This window comes from Stegostoma tigrinum, chromosome 47 (genome assembly GCF_030684315.1).
Source record: "Stegostoma tigrinum isolate sSteTig4 chromosome 47, sSteTig4.hap1, whole genome shotgun sequence".
Classification (NCBI taxonomy): domain Eukaryota; kingdom Metazoa; phylum Chordata; class Chondrichthyes; order Orectolobiformes; family Stegostomatidae; genus Stegostoma; species Stegostoma tigrinum.
The window spans coordinates 829,662-854,357 of record NC_081400.1 but is presented as its reverse complement, the minus strand read 5'-3'; the positions used below and the strand labels follow the sequence as shown (position 1 = coordinate 854,357).

The window sequence follows — 24,696 nt, the reverse complement described above, 5'->3', positions numbered from 1 at the left end:
TCCCCCCCCCCCGTCTCTCTCTCTCCCCCCCCCCCCCGTCTCTCTCTCTCCCCCCCGTCTCTCTCTCTCCCCCCCGTCTCTCTCTCTCCCCCCCGTCTCTCTCTCTCCCCCCCTCCCCCCCCGTCTCTCTCTCTCCCCCCCTCCCCCCCCCCGTCTCTCTCTCTCCCCCCCCTCCCCCCCCCCCGTCTCTCTCTCTCCCCCCCTCCCCCCCCGTCTCTCTCTCTCCCCCCCTCCCCCCCCGTCTCTCTCTCTCCCCCCCTCCCCCCCGTCTCTCTCTCTCCCCCCCTCCCCCCCCGTCTCTCTCTCTCCCCCCCTCCCCCCCCGTCTCTCTCTCTCCCCCCCTCCCCCCCGTCTCTCTCTCTCCCCCCCTCCCCCCGTCTCTCTCTCTCTCCCCCTCCCCCCGTCTCTCTCTCTCCCCCCTCCCCCCCCGTCTCTCTCTCTCCCCCCTCCCCCCCGTCTCTCTCTCTCCCCCCTCCCCCCCGTCTCTCTCTCTCCCCCCTCCCCCCCGTCTCTCTCTCTCCCCCCCGTCTCTCTCTCTCCCCCCCTCCCCCCCGTCTCTCTCTCTCCCCCCCGTCTCTCTCTCTCCCCCCCTCCCCCCCGTCTCTCTCTCTCCCCCCCTCCCCCCCGTCTCTCTCTCTCCCCCCCTCCCCCCCGTCTCTCTCTCTCCCCCCCTCCCCCCCGTCTCTCTCCTCCCCCCCTCCCCCCCGTCTCTCTCCCTCCCCCCCTCCCCCCCGTCTCTCTCCCTCCCCCCCTCCCCCCCGTCTCTCTCCCTCCCCCCCTCCCCCCCGTCTGTCTCTCTCCCCCCCTCCCCCCCGTCTCTCTCTCTCCCCCTCCCCCCGTCTCTCTCTCTCCCCCCCGTCTCTCTCCCCCCCTCCCCCCCGTCTCTCTCCCCCCCTCCCCCCCGTCTCTCTCCCCCCCTCCCCCCCGTCTCTCTCCCCCCCTCCCCCCCGTCTCTCTCCCCCCCTCCCCCCCGTCTCTCTCTCCCCCTCCCCCCCGTCTCTCTCTCTCCCCCTCCCCCCCGTCTCTCTCTCTCCCCCTCCCCCCCCGTCTCTCTCTCTCCCCCCCGTCTCTCTCTCCCCCCCCCGTCTCTCTCTCTCCCCCCCTCCCCCCCGTCTCTCTCTCTCCCCCCCGTCTCTCTCTCTCCCCCCCTCCCCCCCGTCTCTCTCTCTCCCCCTCCCCCCCCCTCCCCCCCGTCTCTCTCTCTCCCCCTCCCCCCCCGTCTCTCTCTCTCCCCCTCCCCCCCCGTCTCTCTCTCTCCCCCTCCCCCCCGTCTCTCTCTCCCCCTCCCCCCCGTCTCTCTCTCTCCCCCTCCCCCCCGTCTCTCTCTCTCCCCCTCCCCCCCGTCTCTCTCTCTCCCCCCCGTCTCTCTCTCCCCCCCCCGTCTCTCTCTCTCCCCCCCTCCCCCCCGTCTCTCTCTCTCCCCCCCTCCCCCCCGTCTCTCTCTCTCCCCCCCTCCCCCCCGTCTCTCTCTCTCCCCCCCGTCTCTCTCTCTCCCCCCTCCCCCCCGTCTCTCTCTCTCCCCTCCCCCCCCCTCCCCCCCGTCTCTCTCTCTCCCCCTCCCCCCCCCTCCCCCCCGTCTCTCTCTCTCCCCCTCCCCCCCCCTCCCCCCCGTCTCTCTCTCTCCCCCTCCCCCCCCGTCTCTCTCTCTCCCCCTCCCCCCCCGTCTCTCTCTCTCCCCCCTCCCCCCCCGTCTCTCTCTCTCCCCCCCTCCCCCCGTCTCTCTCTCTCCCCCCCTCCCCCCCCGTCTCTCTCTCTCTCCCCCTCCCCCCCCGTCTCTCTCTCTCTCCCCCTCCCCCCCCGTCTCTCTCTCTCTCCCCCTCCCCCCCCGTCTCTCTCTCTCTCCCCCTCCCCCCCCGTCTCTCTCTCTCTCCCCCTCCCCCCCCGTCTCTCTCTCTCTCCCCCTCCCCCCCCGTCTCTCTCTCTCCCCCTCCCCCCCCGTCTCTCTCTCTCCCCCCCCGTCTCTCCCCCTCCCCCCCCGTCTCTCCCCCTCCCCCCCCGTCTCTCTCTCTCCCCCCCCGTCTCTCTCTCTCCCCCTCCCCCCCCGTCTCTCTCTCTCCCCCTCCCCCCCCGTCTCTCTCTCTCCCCCTCCCCCCCCGTCTCTCTCTCTCCCCCTCCCCCCCCGTCTCTCTCTCTCCCCCTCCCCCCCCGTCTCTCTCTCTCCCTCCCCCCCCGTCTCTCTCTCTCCCCCTCCCCCCCCCGTCTCTCTCTCTCCCCCTCCCCCCCGTCTCTCTCTCCCCCTCCCCCCCCGTCTCTCTCTCTCCCCCTCCCCCCCCGTCTCTCTCTCCCCCTCCCCCCCCGTCTCTCTCTCTCCCCCTCCCCCCCCGTCTCTCTCCCCCTCCCCCCCGTCTCTCTCCCCCTCCCCCCCGTCTCTCTCTCTCCCCCTCCCCCCCGTCTCTCTCTCTCCCCCTCCCCCCCGTCTCTCTCTCTCCCCCTCCCCCCCGTCTCTCTCTCTCCCCCTCCCCCCCGTCTCTCTCTCTCCCCCTCCCCCCCGTCTCTCTCTCTCCCCCTCCCCCCCGTCTCTCTCTCTCCCCCTCCCCCCCGTCTCTCTCTCTCCCCCTCCCCCCCGTCTCTCTCTCTCCCCCTCCCCCCCGTCTCTCTCTCTCCCCCTCCCCCCCGTCTCTCTCTCTCCCCCTCCCCCCCGTCTCTCTCTCTCCCCCTCCCCCCCGTCTCTCTCTCTCCCCCTCCCCCCCTCCTCTCTCTCTCTCCCTCCCCCCCTCCTCTCTCTCTCTCCCTCCCCCCCTCCTCTCTCTCTCTCCCTCCCCCCCTCCTCTCTCTCTCTCCCTCCCCCCCTCTCTCTCCCTCCCCCCCTCTCTCTCCCTCCCCCCCCTCTCTCCCTCCCCCCCTCTCTCTCACCCCCCCCCTCTCTCTCACCCTCCCCCCCTCTCTCTCACCCTCCCCCCCTCTCTCTCACCCTCCCCCCCTCTCTCTCACCCTCCCCCCCTCTCTCTCACCCTGCCCCCCTCTCTCTCACCCTGCCCCCCTCTCTCTCACCCTCCTCTCTCTCTCCCTCCCCCCCTCTCTCTCTCCCTCCCCCCCTCTCTCTCACCCTCCCCCCCTCTCTCTCACCCTCCTCTCTCTCTCCCTCCCCCCCTCTCTCTCACCCTCCCCCCCTCTCTCTCACCCTCCCCCCCTCTCTCTCACCCTCCCCCCTCTCTCTCACCCTCCCCCCCTCTCTCTCACCCTCCCCCCCTCTCTCTCACCCTCCCCCCCTCTCTCTCACCCTCCCCCCCTCTCTCTCACCCTCCTCCCCTCTCTCTCACCCTCCTCTCTCTCTCCCTCCCCCTCCTCTCTCTCTCCCTCCCCCTCCTCTCTCTCTCCCTCCCCCTCCTCTCTCTCACCCTCCCCCTCCTCTCTCTCACCCTCCCCCTCCTCTCTCTCACCCTCCCCCTCCTCTCTCTCACCCTCCCCCTCCTCTCTCTCCCCCTCCCCCTCCTCTCTCTCCCCCTCCCCCTCCTCTCTCTCCCCCTCCCCCTCCTCTCTCTCCCCCTCCCCCTCCTCTCTCTCCCCCTCCCCCTCCTCTCTCTCCCCCTCCCCCTCCTCTCTCTCCCCCTCCCCCTCCTCTCTCTCCCCCTCCCCCTCCTCTCTCTCACCCTGCCCCTCCTCTCTCTCACCCTGCCCCTCCTCTCTCTCACCCTGCCCCTCCTCTCTCTCACCCTGCCCCATCTCTCTCTCTCTTTCTCCATCTCTCTCTCTCTCACCCCATCTGTATCTCTCCCCTCCTCCACATCTCTCCCCTCCTCCACATCTCTCCCCTCCTCCACATCTCTCTCTCCCCCCCATCTCCTACTCTCCCCTCATCTCCTACTCTCCCCTCATCTCTCACTCTCCCCCATATCTCGCTCTCCCTCACCTCTCTCTACCCCACCATCTCTCTCTTTCTCACCCCACCTCTCTCTCTCTCTTTCCCTAGCTCTCCCTCTCTCTCTCTGCCCCACCCCTCTCTTGGCTCCTTCCCCAAGTCCTGCCCGCCATGTCATCTTGCCCACTCAATCCTCCCATCAGTTCCTTCCCAGCCTTTCCTTCTCCCTACATATTTCCTTCCCATCTGTATTCAGCAAATAGCAGGTTAACAGGTAGATTTGAGTCTCACCTGTGAGTGTGTGGAGGGTGTGGCAATATTAGAACTCTGTTCAGATCTGACGCAGCACAAGTTGTGGAACTGGACATCCATGAATATCAGATTATGAACGACAAGCCTGTGTTTGAGGATGAGAACTGTGAGAAAAATTGCTTCCTTTGAATGTCTAACCTTAGTTCGGGATTTAGCAATGTTATACAAACCTACCTGCTTCTTGGCTTGAACTGTATGACTGAGTTTAAAACTGCTCAATGCACTCACTTCATCTGTTTGTCACAGCCAGTGTATCAATGGCCTATAATGCGCTATTTAATCTCAGTTTATAATAAAGAGACTGTGGTTTGAGCTACTGTTCTGTAAGTATGGGATGAAATCTCCCCTAAACATATTCCTGACTTGTTATAAACCAAGTTCTGCCTTTCTGACAATGATTAAGACAACTACTTTCAGCATAGATGGAGCTTTGCTCTGCATTTAACCCTATGCTATCATTGACCTGGGATTGATAGATGGGGACTGTGTAGAGATGGCTTTACTTTCAGTTTAAGAGAACAGAGGACACTTTACTCTGTATCTAATTCCATGCTGTACCTGTCCCAGGAGTGTTTGATGGGGACGGTGTTGAGGAAAATTTATTTTTCGTCTCATTTCAGTTTTAAAAGAGTAGAGGTAGATTTGTGTTGAATTTAAAACAGTAGAGGAAGCTTAACTCTGTATGTATAACTCAGTGTTTTCTGTCATGTGATTGTTGATGGGGACAGTCTGAAAGTAGCTTTATTCCCAATTTAAAAGCATAGAGGGGGCTTTAATCTGTATCTAAGTCCTTGCTGTACCAGTCCTGGTAGAGTTTAATTGGGTCTGTGTAGTGGGAGCTTTATTCTTTACGTTACACTGTGCTATACCTGCCATACTGACACATTTTGTCTGCTCCCAGTATTGCAAACAGAAAAGGAGATCCAGGAAGCTGCCAGGAGGAATGACACAGCAATGATTAGGCGACTGATTTGCATCAAAGTAAATGTCAATGCAAAGAATAATGTGAGTGCTTGAAATTTTCTCCATGATTTGGTCCTGAACAACATCAGACTAGAATAAAATACAAAATTTACTAATCAAATTTTAAAATATCCAAAAGGAAAACCAAAATCAACAGTCAGAAGGTTATAAAATGTGAGGCTGGCTGAACACAGCAGGCCCAGCAGCATCTCAGGAGCACAAAAGCTGATGTTTCGGGCCTATACCCTTCATCAGCGAGGGGGATGGGGAGAGGGTTCTGGAATAAATAGGGAGAGAGGGGGAGGCGGACCGAAGATGGAGAGAAAAGAAGATAGGTGGAGAGGAGAGTATAGCTGGGGAGGTGGGGAGGTAGGGAGGGGATAGGTCAGTCCAGGGAAGACGGCCAGGTCAAGGAGGTGGGATGAGGTTAGTAGGTAGGAGATGGGGGTGCGGCTTGGGGTGGGAGGAAGGGATGGGTGAGAAGAAGAACAGGTTAGGGAGGCAGAGACAGGCTGGGCTGGTTTTGGGATGCAGTGGGTGGAGGGGAAGAACTGGGCTGGTTTTGGGATGCGGTGGGGGAAGGGGAGATTTTGAAGCTGGTGAAATCCACATTGATAGCATTGGGCTGCAGGGTTCCCAAGCGGAATATGAGTTGCTGTTCCTGCAACCTTCGGGTGGCATCATTGTGGCACTGCAGGAGGCCCATGATGGACATGTCATCTAAAGAATGGGAGGGGGAGTGGAAAAGGTTTGCGACTGGGAGGTGCAGTTGTTTATTGCGAACCGAGCGGAAGTGTTCTGCAAAGCGGTCCCCAAGCCTCCGCTTGGTTTCCCCAATGTAGAGGAAGCCACACCGGGTACAGTGGATGCAGTATACCACATTGGCAGATGTGCGGGTGAACCTCTGCTTAATGTGGAAAGTCATCTTGGGGCCTGGGATAGGGGTGAGTGAGGAGGTGTGGGGGCAAGTGTAGCATTTCCTGCGGTTGCAGGGGAAGGTGCCGGGTGTGGTGGGGTTGGAGGGCAGTGTGGAGCGAACAAGGGAGTCACGGAGAGAGTGGTCTCTCCGGAAAGCAGACAGGGGTGGGGATGGAAAAATGTCTTGGGTGGTGGGGTCGGATTGTAGATGGCGGAAGTGTTGGAGGATGATGCGATGTATCCGGAGGTTGGTGGGGTGGTATGTGAGAACGAGGGGGATCCTCTTTGGGGTTTGTGGCGGGGGCGGGGTGTGAGGGATGTGTTGCGGGAAATGCGGGAGACGCGGTCAAGGGCGTTCTCGACCACTGTGGGGGGAAAGTTGCGGTCCTTGAAGAACTTGGACATCTGGGATGTGCGGGAGTGGAATGCCTCATCGTGGGAGCAGATGCGGCGGAGGCGGAGGAATTGGGAATAGGGGATGGAATTTTTGCAGGAGGGTGGGTGGGAGGAGGTGTATTCTAGGTAGCTGTGGGAGTCGGTGGGCTTGACATGGACATCAGTTACATCTTTTCTCTGCATCTTTGGTCCGTCTCCCCCTCTCTCCCTATTTATTGCAGAACCCTCTCCTCATCCCTCTCTCTGATGAAGGGTCTAGGCCCGAAACGTCAGCTTTTGTGGTCCAGAGATGCTGCTTGGCCTGCTGTGTTCATCCAGCCTCACATTTTATTATCTTGGATTCTCCAGCATCTGCAGTTCCCATTATCACTCAACAGTCAGAAGGAATGGGCAGTAAAATATTCCAACTAAAAAGATTAAACACAACAATAACAAGTGCTGCTATGTTGCAGTGCTCTTCACTCAGGCTACAAATGGTTCACTGCCAGAATTTTCTTCTGGGTGTGCACTTTGGTTCTGAATTGCAGCTCAATCCTCAAATCATTGTTTTTTGTTAGTTTTATTTCCATGAAACAGACTAAATTTAAAGATTACAAAAGGAAATTGTAACAAAATTAGTTCAGGCAAATGTTTTCAAATCCAGGGTACGTTTTGCAGGTGTTTTGAGGAAAGTCAAGAAAAAGCTCTTGCTCCAGCTCTAGTAAAATAGATTGATAAGCACGTTTCCCCAGAATGCCAGGATTACAATTAGAGATTTAAATGTGGAAAGGTGGAGGAGCCTCAAGTGGATCATAAATATTACCATGAATTACTTGGGCCAAATACTTTGATTCTGAGTCATGATCATTTTTAATCATGCAGTATGAGTGTGAATTTGTTGTGAGGATTATGTGAGATAATCAGAGTTGAAGGGTGTGGTACATAGGTGGAGTTCAGGGATGAGTGGTTAGGTGGGCTTTAAGAATGTGATGAGTGCATGATATTGGGGTATTTGATGAGGAGGACAGTCTGAGGGATGTTGTGAGGAGCACTGTTGAGGGTCAGGACGAGGAGAAGGGTTTGAGGGGTGTTGTGAGGAGGCAGGGTTGAGGAATGTGGTGAGGAGGTGAGATTGAGAGACAAAGTGAGGAGAGGGGTTTGAGGCATGGGACAAATGGCAGATTGAGGAATGGGGCAAGGAGGCAGGTTTGAAGGATGCAGCGAGGAGGTGGGGATGAGATATGGGGTGAGGTGACAGGGTTGAGGTACCGGACAAGGAGGTGGAGTTGAGGGACTGTACGGATTAACGGGGTTGAGGGATGGAGTGAGGAGGCAGAGTTGAAGGACAGAGCGAGAAGTCATGGCTGAGGGACAGGGTGAGGATGCGGGTTTGAGGGATGTGGCGAGGAGGCGTGTTTGAGAGACAGGGTGAGGAGGTGGGTTTGAGGGACTTGGCGAGGAGGTGGGGATAAAGTATGGGGCGAGGAGGCGGGATTAAGAAACACGACGAATAGCGGATTGAGGGATGGCGCAAGGGTGCTGGGTTGAGGTTTCAAGGTGAGGAGATAGGTTTGAGGGACAGAGTGAGTTAGAGGGTTGAGGAACGGGGTCAGGAGGCAGTGTTGTGGGATGGGGTGAGGAGGTGAGATTGAGGGACGGGATAAAGAGATAGATTTGAGGGACTGAGTGAGGTAGAGAGTTGAGAGATGGGGTCAGGAGGCAGGGTTGATTGATGGGGTGATGAGATAATGGGGTTGAGGGATGAGAAGAGGAGGCAGGCTTGAGGGACAGGATGAGGCAGAGTTGTGGGCCAGGAAATGGAGGCAGACTTTAGGAATGAGATGGTGAGGTGGAGTTATGAGAGAAAGTGAGGAGCCAGTCTTTAGGGACAGGACGAGAAGTCGCAGTTGAGGGAATGGGGTGAGGAGGTGGGGTTGGCAGGACAGTGCAAGGAGGCAGGTTTGAGGGATGGGGTAATGAGGTAGTATGGTTAAGGGTTGAGAAGAGGAAGCGGGGTTGAAGGACAATATGAGGAGGCGTGTTTGAGGAATAGAGTGAGGAGGTGTGTTGAGGAACCAGGCAAGGAGGTGGGGTTGAGGGATGGGTGAGGAGGTGGGTTTGAGAGATGGGACAAGGTGGTGGGCTGAGGGATGAAGTGAGTTGGTTGCATTGATCATTTAAAGAAACTGCTAGGCTTATTGCGTACTCTGGACACCCTAACATTCTATTAAGTGAGTTTTCATGTTTTGTGTTGGTCTAGGACAATAGAACAGCACTTCACTGGGCAGTTGCATGTGGAAATGAAGATGCCGTGAAGCTTTTACTGGACCACAATGCAAATGTTGACATTGAGGACAAGGTATGTTTAGTAAAGAATTAATGTAGAATGTTGATCACCCTTATATCTTTGACTGATATGTTCTCGTTCAGTTGGCCTGGTGAATTACCATCAGTTTTATGCTGTAAACGTAACTCTGGAACAGAAATAACGTACTTTGCCCCTTCAACCTGTTTTAGCATTCAGTGAAATTGTGGCCATTCTGCAACCTAAATTCATGTCCCAGCTGTGAGACAGCATATTTTAATTTCCTTTATTTTTGGACTGTGGACAGAAAAAGATACTGCTTTAAACCAAGGAGACTGTAAAGAAATCTTTGCAGTTTTAAAAATCATGTTTACTAGAGCACACTGAGTTATAAACTATGTTTCTTTCCCCAGACCAATAAGTAGAAAAGCAAATCCCATGGAGTTGATGGGTTCTGAATGAATGAGCATGTGCTTACTGACAACGTTTTGAATGTTTAGTCACCAGATGACTTGGCTTATATGGGAAATAGATAAAACAATCTCTCTCTCTCTGTCACTTTCTTTCTGTCTTTTTCTTTCTTTCTCTCTTTCCTTCTCTCTCTCTCTCTCTCTCTCTCTCTTTCTTTCTCTCTCACTCCTTCTCTTTCTCATGTGGAGGTACCAGAAAGTCTCCAGTGACAGCTAGCTGTCTCCCTCTTACCATCCTCTACAAATTCTCACTTGAAGAAAGAATAAAACATCTTAAAAGACAGTGAAAGGACAAATTCTCAAATCACTGAATGAAAGTGAGCATCAATGTGTACACAATCATGTATCCAAAGCAAAGAACTAAAAGGAAGAGAAAGAAAGAAACTTGTCAATTCCTGTGGTGCAGACTGGTGCTGTCGAATGGTGTCTCCCTGATAGCGTTTTTCATTTCTCGTGTGTCTTTGTGTATTTCTCTGATCATGAAGGGGGAATTTTAAAATGGGTAGAACTTATGTTATAGAATTATGTCAACAATCCATATTTCCTAATTGCCATAAAGACAATTTATTCGTAATAAACAGATATTTTCATGTTAAGTACAAAAACCTAATGAGTGTTTTCCTTTAACCTGAGTACACCAGTCAGATAAATTGGAGACTTTGGATAGTTTGAGTAAAATCTTTCCACATTCGTAATAACTCCAAGAATGTTGGGATTTGATTTCTAGTGTACTACCACAACAACATTTGGGAGCTTGGGGGTTAGGATTTTGGAACTGAGATTGGTCGTGGAGATGGTAGATCATAAAGGGATAAAAGGAAACACTAGATTCTGTATTATCAAAAATAAGATGGCATTTGAAACTACTAAAGCCTTTCTGCATGTGGGAGAGATGCCCATGACAAACTTATAAGAGATCACAAAAGCCAGGTTTATTAAATTGCATGTGAACTGGAAATGAAATTGTCTGCAGGGCTAAGAATATGGAAATTGATGAAGGAGTGGCACAGTGTTTGGGCTTATTGGAAATACTAGAAAGATCAGGTACTGGGGTTTGATTACCATCACATTTACCCAAGTGATTTGAGACAACCTGTACATCATACAAATATATGAATTCAGAGCCGAAAAAGGCCATTCAGTTCTTTTAGCCTGCTCTGCCTTTCAACAAGATCATAGCTGATCTATTGTGATTTGAATTTCATTTTTCCTTCTAACCCCCAATAACGTTGGATTTCTTTGCTTAACAAGAATCCGTTGAACACTTAAAAATATTCAGTGAATTCTCCTTCACTGCCTTCTGCAGCAGAGATTTACAAAGTCTGGGTCCAAAGCTCATCCTTGTGGCTGAACAGACTTCTGGCATTACCTGAACCCAAAGGAAGCTGTGTGTGATTGAAGTTTCCTTTTGAGTGATGAGCTCATATTTACTTATTTTACAACGCATTAGGCACAGGCTTACTCATTCACTTGATCTTTGAGTATCTTTTCGCACCTTCCCACTTCCATCTACACTGCTTTCAGTGCTGTCCACCTTTGTGTCATGGATATATTTGGATATGGAGCTTTCTGTCCCACCATCTAAATCATGAAAAAATGAGTAACTGCCATTTTCCTGACTCTGCTGCTGCTCATTCAGTTTCTTATAACCAGGTCAGTAATTTGTTCTTAGTTTCATAGGCTTCATTCCCTGAGCTAACAGTTACTTATGACAATCATAAAGTCAGAGAACACGCAAAGCAATGAGCTGACCCTAGAAAGCAGGCTTTTCTTTCCAGTCCTAATATTGTAAATGTGTTAGTAACAAATGGCAGTTGTAATACTTTCTGTTGTTAAACTGGTTTTAACTGTTATTTACAGAAGGAAGTCCTTTCTCTGCAATTGAGAGAATTGACCTCTTTCTGTTCTTTGTCTGATGTTGGAAAATGCGGGCTGTAGATTTCTGGGTTTCTTGAGGGATGCAGCCTGAGTTGGTTGGTGGAGTGTAACCCATTGTAACCCGCTGTTTTCCCTCACTCCGTTATTATAGTCACATTGTGTTGAACAACAGTGTTAAGAATCAAGGACTCATGATATAAAATATCTTTGATACAGTATACTATCTCTTCCATAGCCTGAATAAATATTGAACATTTCAAAAAAAACTTTTCTTCATTTGTAGTTTGGAATGACACCAGCCCTGCTTGCAGCTTGGTTTGGCCATCTTCAACTTTTACGGATCCTGGTCAATGCTGGAGCAAAGGTCACCGTCAGGAACTCGGTAATTTCCAGATGGCAAACCTATCGGGGGTGATGTGAGTATGGTGCAGCATTGGAATAGTTTCACAAGCAGATTCTTAACAGCATCTCAAAATTCAAACAGTAAGCAGTTGCATCAGTCTCTCAGCACTAAATGACCCTACTTTCTTTGAATTACAAGTGGAATAAATGACCCAGCTGTGATGAGTTACTGAGCCCAATCATGTGAGGGAGCAGGACTGACATCTGAGACGCAGTCAGCAACATCCTGGAGAGAGAATACTGAACAGCATTATGAGGACACAGGGAACTGGCTGAGTAATTATTAATTAACAATGTGAGAGGTGCTTATCAATAGAGATACAGTTATTAAGTTAGGGCCTGTGGATGCAGGACTTCAAAGTGAAAATGTGAAAGATGAAAACGTAATAAAAGTGAAAACAGAAAGTACTGGGAAATAATAGCAATTCTGGCAGCATCTGTAGAGGAAGAAAGGGAGTTAATGTTTCAACTCCGATATGATTCAGTGGAATTGAAAAGAGCTTGAAATGTGATACGTTTTATACTATTGGAGTGGTGGGGTGGAATGTAATGGGAGATGGTCAAACCTAACAAAAGGGAAGATTGAGGATAGGTCAGAGAACAGGAAAATTTAAGTGACATTGAGCAAAGGGCAAAGAAAGCCCTGGTCCACAAGAAGTGTTAATGGCAAAATAAAGAATAGCTCTCTCTGAAAGAAAGCAAAGGATTTAAAACAAAATGCAGATGACCAGTTGATGAAAAATGGAATCAAAATGGGGACAGAGTTCATGGCTTAAAGTTGTTGAACTGAATGTTGAGTCCAGAAGGCTGCAAATGTCTAGCTGGAAGATGAGATGTTTTATTTATTCATGAGATGCCACTTTCACTGATTAGGCCAGGATTTATTGTCACTTCTAGTTATATTTGATAAGGTAGTGGTGTTGCCTTCTTGAACTGCTGAAGTCCATGCACTGGAGGTAGACCCACAGTGCCATTAGGGAGGAGTTCCAAGATTTTGACCCAGCAACACTGAAGGAACAGCAATATATTTCCAAGACAGAATGGTGACTGGCTTGGAGGGGATCTTGCAGGTGGCAGTGTTCCCATATGTCTGCTGCCCTTGTCCTCCTAGATGGTAGTGGTGTGAGTTTGGAAGACACTGTCTAAGGAGACTTGGCAAAAATTCTGCAGTGCACATTGTAAATGGTACACACAGTGCTGTTGTCCGTCAGTGGTAGCTGGAGTAAATGTTTGTCGTTATGGCAGGGTTCCTAACCTCTGCCCTGTTTTGTAGGCACAGTATTTTTATGGCTAGTCCAGTTCAGTTTCTGGTCAATGATTACTGGAATATGGAACATCATTTTTTGTTACCTGTGCTCAAGTACAGAAGTACAGGAGTACAGTGAAAAGTTTTACAATGTCACCTTTTATGATGCCATCTTTGGTACAAGTACCTAGGTACAAATAACAGATGCAAAAGAGGAATAAAAGGAAGAGTAGTTGCGTTACTTCTACATTACAATGTTTAAAGAATACGTTAAAAAAATCCCCAGTCAGATTTTAAAAAAGCTGTTCAAACACATTACAGCAGCACAGTGCAGGGGCTTCCCCACGTGGCCTGACTGCCCACACTGTACTCCAGTCCAACAACCATTTCCGCTCCAGCCTCCAGTCTGCTCCGTACTAGCCCTCAGCTTCACCAAGGTAAGTTCCAAGACCGCTTCTCCCTCGCTAGTCTCCTCCTGGGATTCACTTCCCTTCAGTGCCAGCCACTGCCTAGGAATGCTTCCCTGCGTCAGCTGCTGCCAGGAATTGCTTCCCTTGCATAGCCCACTGCCCGGGACTCGTTCCTTGTGTGGGCTGCTGCCTGGATCAGCTTCCCCCATGTTGGCTGCTACCCAGGACTCGCTCTATGTGCCAGCTGATGGATGTTGATAGTTGAGGGTCCAACAGTGGTAGAACTATTGACTGTCAGTAGAGGTTGCTTAGATTTTCTCTCATTCAGGATGGTCATTGCTTAGCACTTGTGTGGTGTAAATGTTTCTTGCCACTTGTCAGCCCAACACCGGACATTCTCCAGATCTTGCCACATTTGAACATGGACTGCTTCAGCTTCTGAGGAGTCTTGAATGGTGTTGAATATCGTGTAATCTTTGGCAAATGTCCCCACTTCTGCCCTAATCACAGAGGGAAGGTCATTGCTGAAACAGTTAAAGATGGTTGGGCTTAGGACACTGCTCTGAGGATCTTGTGCAGAAGTGTGTCTCAAACCTGAAATGACTGACCCCCAACAACCACAACCATCTTAATACCACATTGAATGATCGAATTGGCTGAAGCTGTGATGGTGAGGACCTCTGAAGAAGTCTGAGATGGCTGAAGATTTTTGCAAATGCTTCAGCCTTATATTTTGCATTGATGTGCTGCCATCCCCCCAAATTATTGGGAACGGGGATATTTGTTGAACCTCCTCCTGTAGTGAGTCATTTAATTGTTCACAGCTGCAGAGCTTAGATCTGATTCGTTGGATGTGGGCTCACTTAGTTGGCCTGTCTCTTGATGCTTATACTGTTTGGCATATAAGTAGTCCTGTATTGTTGCTTCACCAGGTTAACACCACTTTTATGGGTATGTTCTTCAAGCTTGCAGGTTAGAAATGTGAGCGTGAGAACAAATTGTGTGTTAAAATGGCAACATACCTGATCCTTTTCATCATACTTCGATCACTCTTCAATTCTGAAAAAGAGTCATATTAGACTCAGTTTCTCTTTCCATAGATGCTGCCAGACCTGCAGGGGATAGCACTTTCCGTTTTTATTTCAGGTTTCCAGCATCCACAGTAGTCTGTTGTTTTGACCGAGTGAAGGAGTTGGATTAATATCTGTCAAAATACAGTAATTTATACAAGGTGCTGGGGTGGAAGGTTACTGAGCCGGATGGAACGGGACTAACGGTAGAAATGAAGCAAAACTGAATAATGCTGTGCATACTTTGAGACACAGGATATTTGAGTTAGAAGGTAATGACCATGTTATGTAAATAAAAATTATTTTTCCCTTTCACCTGTCGCCCCCAAGTTCTTTTATAGATTTTGTCTTATTCTGTGTTGATGTTGCAACATAAGGTGCTAGCTGAAATGGGTTATTGTGTCAAAATCTGAGACGTTGGATTAAGACCATTAAAGATACAATACCATTATACAAGGTACTGGGAGGAGGCATTTCAGATTGATGGAGCTGAATTTTCTACAGTAGAAATGCAGTCAGTAACACAGGCTGCAGGGGTGTGTCTTCTTACTGAGTGGCTGAGAGAGAGCTGGATTATTGGGATACAGTCAGTAACACAAGGATCAAGTAGGAAAGAATTTGTTATGCATTCATTTGAATTCTGTTCAGATTGGACAGGGTATACACCACTGTGCTGCTCACCAGGGACATCTAGCTATTATCCGCTACACAATAGAGGAGCTACAGGAGGTCCCATTGGACAAACCAGACCAGGTGAGAGCTATTGCCCATTAGACCATCACTGCTGTGGTACTCATTAACCTCCATATGCTGTAATACTGTTACATTTTCTTGTGGTGTCTATAACACGATGTGAATATTAAATAGGGATACCAGCTTCCCTTTGGTTTCGGACTATGTCATGTCTCAATTCTGATGCTTAGTAAGAAACAGGGCAAAGTGAATGGTACCAGCTTATCTGCAACTATCCTTTGATCTGTGCTATCTGCTGTGATATATGAGGAGGCATTTCTGTAAGCCCTGTATCACAATTCCATTTTAGGGGGCTCTCTTAAGTGGAGTGGCCATGTTAATCCAGAGATCCAGATAATGTTCTGGGGACCTGAGATCAATCTCACCATGCCAGATGAATTTGAATTAAACAAATGTCTGGAATTAAGAATCTAATGATGACCATGAATCCATTCTTGATTGTCATAAAAACGCATCTGGATCACTGATGTCCTTTAGGGAAGGAAAATGCTGTCCTTACTTGGTCTGGTCTGCATGTAATTCCAGACGCACAGCAATGTAGTTGACGCTTAACTGTCCTCTGGGCAATTAGGGATGGGCAATAAATGCTGGCCTAGCCAGTAACGCCTTTATCCTTTGGATGAATAAAAATCTTAAATGCCCTCTCACACTCCTGTACTTAGGCCCTTCTCTCACCTCCTGCAATTTTCTTACTTTGTTGATACTGCCATGCTACTCAGAATCTTTCCTTCCTAATATTCTTCATTTTCAAATTCCCAGCCCTTCCTATTTTTATTCACAAAGGGGGTACACAATGGGCGGCACGGTGACTCAGTGGTTCGCATTGCAGCCTCACAGCACCAGAGACCCTGGTTCGATTCCAGCCTCGGGTAACTGTCTGCGTGGAGTCTGCACATTCTCCCCGTGTCTGCGTGGGTTTCCTCTGGGTGCTCTGGTTTCCTCTCTCAGTCCAAAGATGCGCAGGTTAGGTGGATCGGCCGTGCTAAATTGCCTGTACTGTTCAGGGCTGTGTGGGTTATAGGGGAATGGGTCTGGCTGGGATGCTCCAAAGGGTGATGTGGACTTATTGGGCCGAAGGTCCTGTTTCCACACTGTAGGGAATCTAATCTAATGTGTTCTATGTCTGGGATGCTTCAGTAGTGCAATTCAGTGCAGAGAACGTCTGTGTTTTTGTCTCAGTTATTGGACCATACTTTGTTTTTCAGACTGGAAAGACACCATTACTACTGGCAGCAGAAAATGGCCAGTTGGACGTGGTGACACATCTTCTTGCCCGAGGCTGTGACCACCAGTTTCAAGACAAGGTACTTCCAGTATGGATTCCAGGACCCTACCCATGACATTACTAGGTTGTTGCTGGTCTCAGAATGATCTTGACTCATGGTTAACATTATGTCTGTAAAACTTAATTCCCACCCCAGGAAGGAAATAGCAGCATTCATTTGGCAGCGGGTCAGGGCCATGTGCACGTGCTGGAGAATCTGATAGAGGGGATCTTCTCTGAGAGCAAAAACAAGGTTAGTCATGGACCAATGCACAGGTTTGTATGTGACTACTTACTTTGCAGTGTCACTGAGGCAGACTTAAGGCAGCATTCAGGAATAAGATCACAGGGATCCTGTAAACTGATGTCTCTCAGGTAACCAGCTAGAAACTGATGTCCATTTCAAGCCCACTGACTCCCACAGCTACCTAGAATACACCTCCTCCCACCCACCCTCCTGCAAAACTTCCATCCCCTATTCCCAATTCCTCTGTCTCTGCTGCACCTGCTCCCAAGATGAGGCATTCCACTCCTGCACATCCCAGATGTCCATGTTCTTCAAGGACCGCAACTTTCCCCCCGCAGCGGTCGAGAACGCCCTTGACCGCGTCTCCCGCATTTCCTGCAACACATCCCTCACAACCTGCCCCCGCCACAACCACCCCCCAGAGGATCCCCCTCGTTCTCACATACCACCCCACCAACCTCCGGATACAACGTATCATCCTCCGACACTTCCACCATCTACAATCCGACCCCACCACCCAAGCTATTTTTCCATCCCCAACCTTGTCTGCCTTCCGGAGAGACCACTCTCTCCGCGACTCTCTTGTCCACTCCACACTCCCTCCAACCCCACCAAACCCGGCACCTTCCCCTGCAACCGCAGGAAGTGCTACACTTGCCCTCACACCTCCTCCCTCACCCCTATCCCAGGCCCCAAGATGACCTTCCATTATCAAGCAGATGTTCACCTGCACATCTGCCAATGTGGTATATTGTATCCATTGCACCTGGTCTGGCTTCCTCTACATTGGGGAAACCAAGTGGAGGCTTGGGGACCGCTTTGCAGAACACCTCCGCTTGGTTCGCAACAAACAACTGCACCTCCCAGTCGCGAACCATTTCAACTCCGCCTCCCATTCCTCAGACGACATGTCCATCATGGGCCTCCTCCAGTGCCACAATGATGCCACCCGAAGGTTGCAAGAACAGCAACTCATATTCCGCTTGGGAACCCTGCAGCCCAATGGTATCAATGTGGACTTCACAAGCTTCAATATCTCCTCTTCCCCCACTGCATCCCAAAACCAGCCCAGTTCTTCCCCTCCCCCCACTGCATCCCAAAACCAGCCCAGCCTGTCTCTGCTCCCGTAACCTGTTCTTCCTCTCACCCATCCCTTCCTCCCACCTCAAGCCGCACCTCCATTTCCTACCTACCACCTGATCCCGCCTCCTCAACCTGTCCATCTTCCCTGGACTGACCTATCCCCTCCCTGCCTCCTCACCTATACTCTCCTCTCTACCTATCTTCTTTTCTCTCCATCTTCGGTCTGCCTCCCACTCTCTCCCTATTTATTCCAGTTCCCTCTCCCCATCCCCCTCTCTGATGAGGGGTCTAGGCCCAAAACGTCAGCTTTTGTGCTCCTGAGATGCTGCTTGGCCTGCTGTGTTCATCCAGCTCCACACTTTGTTATCTTGGATTCTCCAGCATCTGCAGTTCCTATTATCACAGGGATCCTGTAAGCCTTCTTAACAACTGTTTCAATTTGCCTGGTCACCTTCAGAGAATGCACATGAACCCCAAGGTCCCTCTGCTCCTGTACTCCCCTCAAAGTTGTACCACTGAGCCTGTATTGACGGTCCATGTTTCATCTACCAAAATGCACTATGTCACATTTCTCAGCGTTGAAATTCATCTGCCAGATGTCTGCCCATTTGGCCAACATGTCAATGTGCCTCTGAAGTTGCTCAGCATCATCCTCACAATTCACTACTCTCCTGAGCTTAGTATCATTTGCAGATTTACAGAATTTGCCCTCAACCTTCACCTCAAATTGTTTATATAAATCAGAAAAAGCAAAGGTCCCCAATACAGATCCCCGAGGAACACCACTTTCAACTTGTCTCCCATCTGAGAAATGCCCAGCTATACCTACTCTCTGTTTTCTACATTTTAGCCAATGACTAATCTATGTTGTCAAGGACCCGTCAATCCCAAACAGTTATAATTTGCTAACCAACCTGCCATATGGCACCATATCAAGTGCTTTTTGAAAGTCCAAATATATAACACTGCTCTCATCCACTGCCTGTGTCACCCCGTTAAAGAACTCAATTAAATTTGTCAGACATGACAAAGCCATGTTTATTATCTAGTATTAACTCATTTTTGGTCTCAGTGTATATTGACATTATCTCATATGATTTGTTTTGCCACTACTGATGTCAGGCTGACAGGTCGGTAGTTTCCTGGGTTGTCCTTTGCCCCTTAAAGAATGGTTTTACATTTATAATCCTCCAGTTCCTGAGACTAATCCTGTGTTCAGAAAGGCCTGGAAATTTTCTGTTAACAGCTCCATAATTTGCTGCCTTAACTCTCTCAGCAATCTAGAATGCATCCCGTCTGGGCCTGGAGACTTCCCTACCTGTAGTGCTGCCAGCCTTTTTAGCACCTCTTCTTGATCTATCACTGTATTGTTCATTTACTCAACACCCATGTTTTCAACGAGGCCATTGTTACCACCTTCTAATTTGGTAAAGACAGAAGCAAAATATTCATTTCATACCTCTGCCGTATCTTTTTCTTCAGTGAGCAGTTTATTTGTAATGGGTCCCACTCTTATCCTTCACTAATCTTGTATTATTAATATGTATATGTTTGAAGAACACTTTACTGTTTGTTTGCTGCTTCCTTTTAGCCTTCTTTATTCCAGCTTGAACCTCTGCCCTGTTTTTGAGAGGCGTGATTTCTATTGTTGTTATCGTCCCAATATGCATTATTTGCCTTCTCTTTGTTTCTTATTTTTTTCATCAACATTCCACCACACTAATGTTCTCCATTTAGCTTTCCTCATTTCCTCAAACCAGATCCAGCATAGCTTCTTCTTTTCTAGGACTGGAAATGCACTGTTCCAAAAATCCCTCCTGCACACATTGCAGGAATTTCTCCCCTTCTATTCCCTACAAAGTACCTTTTTCCCAGTCTACCCTAGGATAATTGAAATCAGCAACTATCACAACCCTACCTGTACTGTAGATTTCCATAATTTGCTTACAAATGCTGTCTTCTACTTCCTCCCTATTATTTGACATATACTTACTAACAAGGTCACCGCACCCGTCCTGTTTCTTACCTCCAACCATATAGATTCTATTTCAGGAGCTGCATCTCATTAAAGGACAATGATACTATTTTTGACTACAATGGCTGTATCTACCCTGTTTCCAAGCTTATTCTGTCTTGAGTTACATTTCTCTCAATACTACTATGTAATTTCCCCCAGATGAATTTTTGCTTCCAGTTCCCCAATTTTATTCACAAAACACCGTGTATTTACATACATATAATTTAACCCAGGCCTTATCTCTTTCTGAGATAATGGGAACTGCAGATGCTGGAGAATCCAAGACAACAAAATGTGAGGCTGGATGAACACAGCAGGCCAAGCAGCATCTCAGGAGCACAAAAGCTGAAAAGCTCTGATGAAGGGTCTAGGCCCGAAACGTCAGCTTTTGTGCTCCTGAGATGCTGCTTGGCCTGCTGTGTTCATCCAGCCTCACATTTTGTTGTCTCTTATCTCTTTCTTGCCCATTAACCTCCACGATCCCCTTCTCTGTTGTGGTGAGCAAGCCAACTTCTTACAGAATCTTCCTTAGTAGCTTCTCACTGCCATCCTTGGTTGGATGCACTTCCTCCTGTTCAGCACTGGGCCGTCCACAATCTCTCAGTTATGGTGAGCGTGTTGACTTCTCCCAGAATCCTCCTCAGTTGCTTCTTGCTGTTGTCGTCTATTTCAACTGGAGCATTTTAAAGAATATCATTCCATGTCTGCCTATACCTTGTTTCAGGCTGGACAGACTGCCCTACATCTTGCAGCAGAAGCTGGCCATTTCAACTGTGTAAAATTGCTGCTTGACAACCAATGTCAAATCAACGTGCGTTGCAGTGTGAGTACAAATGTGAAGCAGTGTAAGTGCAACAGGGCTAGAACATGAAGCGTAGAACAGTGTGAGTGTGTAGTATAATCTTAGACAGTCGTACCAAACAGCAGTGTAAACCTGAGTCTATCACAATGACCATTTACGTTTATACAACATCTTTAAAGTAGTGAAAATCCCAAGATACATCAATGGAGCTTTATCAAACAAAATTTGATACTGCGCCTATGACGATGATATCAGGGCTAATGATCAAATTTGGTCAAAGAGGTCAATTTTTAGGAGCATCTTAAAAGAGGGAAGAGGGCCATAGAGGATTAGGGAATGAATTCCAGAACTATGGAGGACCTTGGTAGCAGAGGGTTCATTACCAGTTGTGGTGTGACAGAAATGGCAACTGCTGAAAACATCAGAAATGCAGCAGTGTAGAGATCTTGGTGAGATTTTGGGCAAGAAGAAATTACAAGTATAGAGAGGGACAATGTAATGAAGGGATTTGAAAACAAGGATGGAAATTTTAAAAGTGAGGAGTTGCTTAAATGGGGTTGAGTATGGATTAGCAATCACATACAAACCTAGAAGATAGGAGCTGGAGTTGGAACGTTCAGTTTTTCTGCTCCAGCATTCAGTATGATCATGGCTCATCTCCCAAGTCAGTACCCTGTTCCTGCTTTCTCCCCATTTCATTGATCCCTTTGAGCCCTAAGAATTATATCTAACTCCTTCTGAATTGAATTGAATTTCGTTTGTTGTCGCATGTAGTCAATATAAAATACAGTGAAAAGTGTGTACTGTTGTGCATAATCGCCATTCACAATAAACATAGAATAAAGTAGTAAAAACTGGATAACTTAAAGAGAGTCCAAACATCCCTTCTGCACTGCTAAAGCATGCCACTGCCAGAGTCTTGCTGCAGGCTTCCCAGTCAACACTGTGGCACTGAGAATGTCCCGCTCTGAGCTTTCTAGCCCACTTCATGCCGCCGAGAATGTCCCTTGGTCCCCCTGTCAATCCGGGGCTCAGAGCCTCCGTCGCTCTGAGAACATTGTTGCTCCAGAACGTGGGCTGCATGGTCCTGCATTCGCGTCAGCTGCCTGTCACCACCGGCTTGCACTCGCTGCCTACGCGATGCTCGGGGACTGCTTCCCCATGTGCTCTGCGGAACTCTTCCTTGCACTGCACCTGGGCTTCGCAGTCCACGCACTGCTGCAGGGCTCACCACTCATTGTGTCCATGACATGAGGGCTCGCTGCTCTGGACTTGCTACTGGTTCTGGTACTGAGGGGAGAGAAGAAGGAAAAAAAAAGAGGGAAAAGAACAGATGAAGCAGAGGAGCTTTGACAGGAGCGTCCAACTTTGCCACCATCTCAACTTTTACCTTCTTGGAAATGTTTAATGTTTTTGTTTTAGCTGCTTCCTGTGAGACAGAATTCCACAGGCTCGCCAGTCTGAGTGAAGAAATTTCTCCTCATCTCAGTCACAAATGGCCTGTCCTTAGACTGTGACTCCTGGTTTGGGAATTCCTGGTCATTGGGATCATCCTTCTTACATTTACTCAGTCTAGTCCTATTAGAATTCTGTATGTTTCTATAAGATTCCTTCCATGCTTCTACAGTGAATGTAATTGTAATTGATCCACTCTCTCTTCATATGTCAGTCTTGCCATCCATATGTATCCACATTGTACTTTATCTGCCCACTCGCAACTTTTCCAAGCCACGTTGAAGGATCTCTGCATCCTCCTCACAGTTCAATTTCCCATCTAGTGTTGTGTGATCTGCTAACTTGGAGATATTACATTTAGTTCCCTCATCTATATCAATATATGTTTTGAATAGCTGGGGTAAAAGCACTGATCCCTTCAGTACCCCACTAGTCACTGACTATGCAGAAAATGATTCATTTATTCCCACGCTTTGCTTCCTGTTTGCCAACCAGTTCTCTATCTATGTCAGTACACTATTCCTAAAGGCATGTGTTTTAATTTTACACACTAATCTCTTATGTAGGAATTTTTTAACAACCATCAGAAAAGCCAAGTAAACCACATCCATTTTCCTCCCCAGATCAACTCTATCAGTTACATCCTCAAAAAATTCCAGTAGGTTTGTCAAGTGTGATCTCTCTTTCATAAATCCATGCTGAGTCTATCCAATCCTGTCACTACTTTCTAGTTAACAAAGTGTGGAACTGAATGAACACAGCAGGCCAAGCAGCACCTTAGGAGCACAAAAGCTGATGTTTCGGACCTAGACCCTTCATCAGAAAAAGTCTAGGCCTGAAACGTCAGCTTTTGTGCTCCTAAGATGTTGCTTGGCCTGCTGTGTTCATCCAGCTCCATACTTTGTTATCTCAGATTCTTCAGCATCCGCAGTTCCCATTATCTCTGATAACTATTTTCTAGTTCTGTGCTATTAAATCTAATATAATAGACTTTAGCATTTCCCCATTAATGAGGTCAGACTAATCAGTCTATAATTCCCTGTTTTCTCTCTACCTCTTTTTTTTAAATAGCGAGGTTACATTAGCTACCCTGCAATTTATAGAAATTGTTCCAGAGTCTTGAAAGATGACCACTCTGGAATGTAGATTATCAGGCCCTGGAGATCTATCTGCTCTGAATCACATCAATTTCCTCAACACCATTTCCTCCAAATATTGATCTCCTTCAGTCTTCCCTCTCACTAGATCCTGTACTCCCCAACATTTTTGGGACAATATTTGTGTCCTTTATGAAGGCAGAACCAAAATATATATTAAAGTGGCCTGCCACCTCTTTATTCCCCATTATAATTACCCTTCTTTCTGATTGTTAGGGATCTACGTTTGTCTTCATTAATCTTTTTCTCTTAAAATACCTAAAGAAGCTTTTACAATCAGTTTCTGCATTCCCACAAGTTTACAGTTGTACTTTTTTTCTCTTTCTTAATCAATCCCTTTGTCCTGTCTTGCTGAAATCTACACTACTGCCAATCCTCATGCTTGCTGCTTTTCCTGGCCATTTTGAATACTCCTTCCTTGGATCTAATACCATCTCTAATTTCTCACATTAGCCATGTTCAGGCCACTGTTCCTATTTTATTTTTGTGCCAGAAATGAATGAACAATTGTTGCAGTTCCTCCGTGCAAGCTATGAACGTTTGCCATTGCCCATCCACCGTCACCCCTTTAAGTAACTTTCCTCAATTTATGATGGCCAACTTGTGTCCCATACCATCATACTTTATTTAAAGTTAGGACCTTTGTCTCAGAATCAACTGTGTCACACTCAGTCTTAATGAAGAAGTCTATTATATTATGGTCACTCTTTCCCAAGAGTCTCTCACACTTAGATTGCTAACTATTCCTCTTTCATTACACAATATCTGGTATGAGATGGCCTGTTTTCCAGTTGGTTCCTCAGTGTTTTGATCCAGAAAACCGTCTCATTCACGCTCTAGGAATTCTTCTTCTACAGTATTGTTACTGATTTGAATTTCCTGATCCAAATGCAGATTAAAGTTGCCCATAATAACAGCTGTACCTTTGTTGCTTGCATTTCCAATTTCCAGTGACTAGTGGGATACTGAAAGGATCAGGCCATCCGCTTTTTTATGGGTGTAGAAGAATTGCCATTTAAGTATTTGTATTGTACCAATAAAGAGCCAACTTTGGTGAACAGATACAGGGTATCACTGTGTAATTACCTGTAGATTTGCTGTGTCCAAATAAAGATCTAATTCCTGCTTCCTTAATCAGCAAAACCTCAATGCTCTACACTACGCGGTAAAACAGGGACATAAAGATGTCTGTCATTTATTGGTGGAAGAAGGGATCGATATGAATGCAGTAGGTCAGGTAAGAATGAAACCTTCTTCACCACTGTATAAACTCAGGTTTTGACCTCAAATCTGTGCTTAATCTCAGTCAAGCAAAAATGAGTTACCGAAATTTTCTAAAGAACAATGAAATATAAATCAACCAGAATTCCCACTTCTGATCAGATTCCATTTTGGTAAAGTCACGGATGTCAGATGGTAACAGAGCTCAGCTCAGCTACTTCACTCTTTTATTTTAATACTGTGCTCATTGGCTATGCTGATCAATGTAGAATAACAAATATAGATAGAAGCTGTTGGAGAAACTCAGCAGATCTGGCAGCATTCATGGAAATAGAAACAGTTATTGTTTCAAGTCCAGTATCGCTGTTCAGCAAAACAGTTATCTTGAACTCAAAATGTTCTTGATATCTCTCCACAAATGCTGCCAGACCCTTTAAACTTCAATAGCACTTCCTGTTTTTATTTCAGATCTCCAGTATCTGTTGTATTTTGCTTTTGTTTACTTGAAGACTAAATATTTAAATGAGGTATTAGAGCTTCAGAAAAGCA

General features: G+C 48.2%; 1 protein-coding gene across 5 annotated transcripts in view; it reads left to right on the top strand.

Annotated features, from left to right (window-relative positions):
* Positions 1-3,725: 3,725 nt before the first annotated feature.
* LOC125449800 (ankyrin repeat and death domain-containing protein 1A-like) overlaps positions 3,726-24,696 on the top strand; it is a 46,003-nt gene continuing 25,032 nt past the window's right edge. For 3 of the 5 annotated variants that reach the window (XM_059642961.1, XM_059642960.1, XM_048525707.2), the window contains exons 1-9: positions 3,726-4,217; positions 5,013-5,116; positions 8,628-8,726; positions 11,304-11,402; positions 14,797-14,901; positions 16,107-16,205; positions 16,323-16,418; positions 20,237-20,335; positions 24,065-24,163. In XM_059642961.1, the coding sequence (XP_059498944.1) occupies positions 4,184-4,217; positions 5,013-5,116; positions 8,628-8,726; positions 11,304-11,402; positions 14,797-14,901; positions 16,107-16,205; positions 16,323-16,418; positions 20,237-20,335; positions 24,065-24,163 (834 nt within the window). In that variant the 5' untranslated portion in view covers positions 3,726-4,183. Of the gene's footprint in view, positions 4,218-5,012; positions 5,117-8,627; positions 8,727-11,255; positions 11,403-14,796; positions 14,902-16,106; positions 16,206-16,322; positions 16,419-20,236; positions 20,336-24,064; positions 24,164-24,696 lie in introns of those variants that run through there. The other 2 variants (XM_059642962.1, XM_059642963.1) reach the window with 2 other exon arrangements.